General features: G+C 42.1%; 1 protein-coding gene across 1 annotated transcript; it reads right to left on the bottom strand.

Annotated features, from left to right (window-relative positions):
* Window positions 1–1941: 1941 nt before the first annotated feature.
* Window positions 1942–3328, bottom strand: LOC138872102 (uncharacterized). The gene is made up of 4 exons (XM_070150122.1): window positions 3209–3328; window positions 2602–2883; window positions 2305–2553; window positions 1942–2025 (listed from the first exon to the last, which is right to left on the bottom strand). The coding sequence occupies exons 1-4, from the start codon at window positions 3326–3328 to the stop codon at window positions 1942–1944; spliced, it is 735 nt and encodes a 244-aa protein (XP_070006223.1).
* Between the last annotated feature and the right edge of the window lie 1381 nt (window positions 3329–4709).

Here is a 4709-nt window from a genome sequence, read left to right as displayed (position 1 = left end):
GTAATAAAATATTACCTAATTAATTAATTTGTTATGGGATAAGATTAAAATTTTCCCCTATACCTACGTGGCAGAAAGCCGCTTCCTAAAGACATGACTCTTAGTCAATTTTGATTAGGTGGCAAAATAATGTATTAGTTACCAAAACACTTCATTTCTACAATCAGAATGTTAGTCATTTTCAATACCAAGAACATTGCAAGCAAAATACTGTGCTAGTTACCAAAACACTTCATTTCTAAGATTTTCAACACCAAGAACACTACAATCAGAACGTTAGCAATTCCTAAAAAATTTCAACAAAACTTCTTGCAACCAAACAATTCCAACGAGAATTATTAGCACCTTAGCAACGTAAAATTTTGCGGTTCTAAAGGAGCACTGTACAACCTTTTTCAAGGATATCATACGGATTTTTTCCTACTCCAGGTATGTTAAGGCTAAGCCCTTTCTTCATTTTGGCATGATCACATAATTACATGCGTTTGATAACGAGACATAAAGAGAAATTCATATCCCAAAATTTATGTATATTTTCCTAGTCTAGTGATACAAATATTCTCCTTATTGAGACTTCATATTCAATTGAGTATTTCCTTCTTTCAGTCAAGAGAGCAGAGAGTCTATATATGCAGTATTATAGTATTTTCATTACCATCGAGCTATAATCAATGGGCAGGCCCCTATTGGGCTACCTCTGGTTAGATGGTAAGTTCTATACCGATCCTACTGTGGCCGAGCGCCTATGAGTGAGGCCAGTTGGTTGAGATATAGAGCCTAGTATGGCCAAGCTCCTATGAGCGAGCCTACTATAGAAGAGTAGTTATATATATATACCGAGCCTTATAGGGTCGGACAACTATTTTACTTACTATATTGAGAGAGTTGAGTCAGTATCAGTAGTTAAATATATCTTCAGATTATCTTCGACTCCCAATTACTTTCAGCCATTATATTATCAGTTCAGTTTCAGCTTTCACTTATATTATTGCCTTGCATACTCAGTACATTATTTCGCACTGACGTCCCTTTTTTGGGGGACGCTGCATTTCATGCGTGCAGGTTCAGATAGACAGGCGGGTAGACCTCCTCATTAGGTATTGTTCAAGTTCAGCTTTATCAGTAAGCTTCACGTCCTTCAGAGTTGTCGGGTTTAGAAGTTTTGTCTACATCTTATGTATATATACATATGGGCTATGGGTAGGTCGAGGCCCTGTTCCGATCACAATACATCCATCAGTAGCTTGTAGACATATCCTGTTAGTTAGTGCAGTATGTTGGGCTTGTAGGCCTGTATGTATATTTTGTTGGCTTGACAGTTGTAGAAGTTATGACGGCCTTGCCGGCCCAGCTTTATATTGACATTTAGTCATCGTTAGTTTCCATTCAGTTTTATATTTTGCTTCGCAAATTCTTTTGCAATGTGGCTCTGGCCAAAGTATGACATTATATGTCCAGAGTTCCTGAGTCGCAAGTTTGTACGTAAGGATAGGTGAGGAACCGTATGCCGGTTTCGCCTCCAGGCTCGGGGCGTGACATGTGAATCAAGCCGCAAATCTTCATCCACTTCCTAAGTCGCGCCACTAAACTTGCACTCCAAGTATTCTGTTTTGGTCTTGCTCAACTTGAAACCTTTAGACTCCAGGGTCTGCCTCCAAACCTCTAACCTCTCGTTAACACTACCTCACATCTCGTCAATCAGTACAATGTCATCTACAAATAACAAGCACCATGGCACCTCCCCTTGAATGTGTCGCATAGGCACGTTGATTGTAGGGCAAACAAAAATGGGCAAAGGGCTGACCCCTGGTGCAACCCCATCCCAATCGGGAAGTATTTCAAGTCCTCTCCCACTTTCCTCACCCGAGTCTTAGCTCCATCATACATATCTTTAATAGTTCTAATGTATGCAACAGTAACACCTCTATTCTCCAAACATCTTCACAGCACCTCCATCAACATTTTATCATAAGCCTTCTCTAAGTCGATGAACATCATATGTAAATCTCGCTTCCTCTTCCCACACTGCTCCATCAACATCCTAACTAGGTGAATAACTTATGTAGTCGAATTGGTTCACTAAAATAGATACAATCTTCCTCATCCTAAGCTCCACCACCCTCTCCCATACTTTCATAGTATGGCTCAGTAGCTTGATATCCCGATAGTTGTTGCAATTTTTGATATCAGCCTTGTTATTATACAACGAGATTATCATACTCCATCTCCATTCCTCGAGCATCATTTTCGTCTAAAAATAATATTGAACATCCCAGTTATCCATTTCAAGCTTGCCCTACTCACGCTCTTCCAAAATGCCATCGTGATTTTGTCTGTCTGATCGTTCTTCCCCTTGCTCATCTTACGCATAACCACCTTTACCTCATCAAGTTTTATAAGTCTATAATACCCAAAGTCCCGATGACTCTTGGAGTGATCTAAGTCACCCAACACAATGTTCCTATCCCAATCTTCGTTCAAGAGTTTATGAAAGTAAGTCTGCCATCTCCGACGAATAAGTGCCTCATCCAACAACACTCTGCCTTCCTCGTCCTTGATTCATTTCATTTGGTCCAGATTATGGGTCTTCCTTTCACACACCTTGGCTAGCCTGTACAACTTCTTATCCCTTCCCTTTCCTCCTAGTTCTTCTTGCAAGCGTTCAAATGTAGAAGTCTTAGCCACTGTTACTGCTATATTCGCTTCCTTCATAGCCACCTTACACCGCTCCCTGTTCGTCCTCTTCTCCTCCTCGTTCGTGCTCTCCAAAAGCTTCAAATATGCCGCTTTCTTAACTTCCACTTTACCTTGGACCTCAGTGCTCCACCACCAGTCCCTTTTGCGACCACCAGATGGGGCCCTTCGAGACCCCCTAATACCTCCCTAGCAACCTCCCAATGCAATTCAAAGTCATGGTGCACATACCACTCACGTCCCCACTGCTCCTCCATGCCTCCATAGCCAAAAACTTATCCCCCAACTCTAGGGCTCTGTCTTTAGTCAAAGCTCCCCACTTGATCCTAGGTAGACCATGCGTAACCCTCTTTCTTCACTTCCATATAATCTCCAAATTCATGACCAGGAGCCTATGTTGGGTTGTGACGTTCTCACTCGGGATGACCTTGTAGTCCGCGCACAAACTTATATCAAATCTTCTGAAGAGTAGATAGTCCATCTATGTCTTAGCTACCGAAATATGAAAAGTAACCAAGTGCTCCTCCTTCTTCGGAAAACTTGAGTTAGTTATCACCAAATCAAACGCCTTTGCGAAATCTAGCTGCGAAGTTCCTCCTCCGTTCTTAACCCCAAAACTAAAGCCTCCATGCATGTCATCGCAACCCCCATATACCGCCCTAATGTGTCCATTAAAATCCTTTCCTATGAAAAGCTTCTCAGTATGAAGGATGTCATGCTTATCCCAATGGATAGAAGATACTCAGCTCCGCACAACATAGGGATTAACACCTTTTAGAGAAGAACATAGAATAGTAGAAGATCCAACATGTAGAACACGGAAATCATTATAAATTCATGAATTAGAAATGCTGTAATATACTTTTTCCCATAACTTCTCATACCAGACCAACCCACTGAATGAAGAGTGGGCGAACAATATGAAAAATATATCATAAATGTTGAATTCTAAGAAAGAGGGGGGAGGGGGAACCTCATCCAAGTTCTCCCAGAAGCGCATTTTAACCTCCTCGTCCAAGCCCACTTGGGTGCATACGCACTAATCACATTTAAAGTAAAACTCCCAACAACTAGCTTAATGCTCATCACCCGGTCGTTCACCCTCCTAACCTCCACCACTAGCTCCCGGAGATCCCTATCAACCAAAATTCCTATCCCGTTCTTGGCCCCATGCATCTAGAGTACCATTGTTTAAACCCGTCTACATCTTGTGCCTTATCTCCCATCCATCTTGCCTCCTGGAGACAAGCAATATTTATATTTCTCATATAGAGATTCTTTTCTAACTCTATAAACTTTTCCGTCAAGGTCCCTATGTTCCAGAACCCAACTCTTATCCTAGAAGCACCCTTACCACCCTTACCCCCACCCTCCTACCCCTTCGAGGACCACTCCCTCCCTAAGGACATGACCTTACCCTACCATCATTAAGTATAGCCACTATAATCAAAGCAAACTATGACTTCGAGAGTACATCTTGAACTAAAAGACACAAAAGTGGGGAAAAACTAAGGTACTGAGAAAGATAGTAGCAGCAAATAAATCTAAGTACCCTCAACGATGCTGATAGGCCCAAAAGCAAATACAAGTGATCTAAGCAATACAAATGAATGAACAAACAAGTGATCTAAACAAGTAAACCATGGCTAGAGCACAACAACTAATAGAGAATACACTATGAACAGAGAACAGATTTAAACAAAGTATAACAAAAACAGAGTGCAACCAAAAAAAAAATGTAGAACATGGTACCATCATCAGAGATCTTCCCGGAGTTGCTGGATGATGACTTAAGTGGCTTGAAAGACGGGTTTCGTGGTTCCCACACGCCGGCACGACTAGGTTGGATATCGCCAGTGTCGGCTGCCCTTGTTCACACCTGAAAAAGAAACACACTCCCACACGCACACAAGTCTGGGGCAAGGGTACGAGAGGAAGAGAGAACGGCCAACAGAGTCGGGGGTGAAAGTAGTCGCAGGCGTCCCACCGGCATTGAGAGGGACGACGAAAACCAC

This window comes from Nicotiana sylvestris, chromosome 1, assembly GCF_000393655.2.
Source record: "Nicotiana sylvestris chromosome 1, ASM39365v2, whole genome shotgun sequence".
NCBI classification, from domain to species: Eukaryota; Viridiplantae; Streptophyta; class Magnoliopsida; order Solanales; family Solanaceae; genus Nicotiana; species Nicotiana sylvestris.
The sequence above is the reverse complement of the archived record's forward strand: the minus strand, read 5'-3'. Positions and strand labels throughout refer to the sequence as shown.

Coding starts and splice junctions, on each gene's coding strand:
- LOC138872102 (XM_070150122.1), bottom strand. CDS start 3,328: ATGCATGGAGGCTTTAGTTTTGGGGTTAAGAACGGAGGAGGAACTTCG. Junction 2,884..3,208: donor CGAAGAAGGAGGAGCACTTG/GTTACTTTTCAT, acceptor GGAGGTTGCTAG/GGAGGTATTAGGGGGTCTCG. Junction 2,554..2,601: donor AGTTGTACAGGCTAGCCAAG/GTGTGTGAAAGG, acceptor AAATGAATCAAG/GACGAGGAAGGCAGAGTGTT.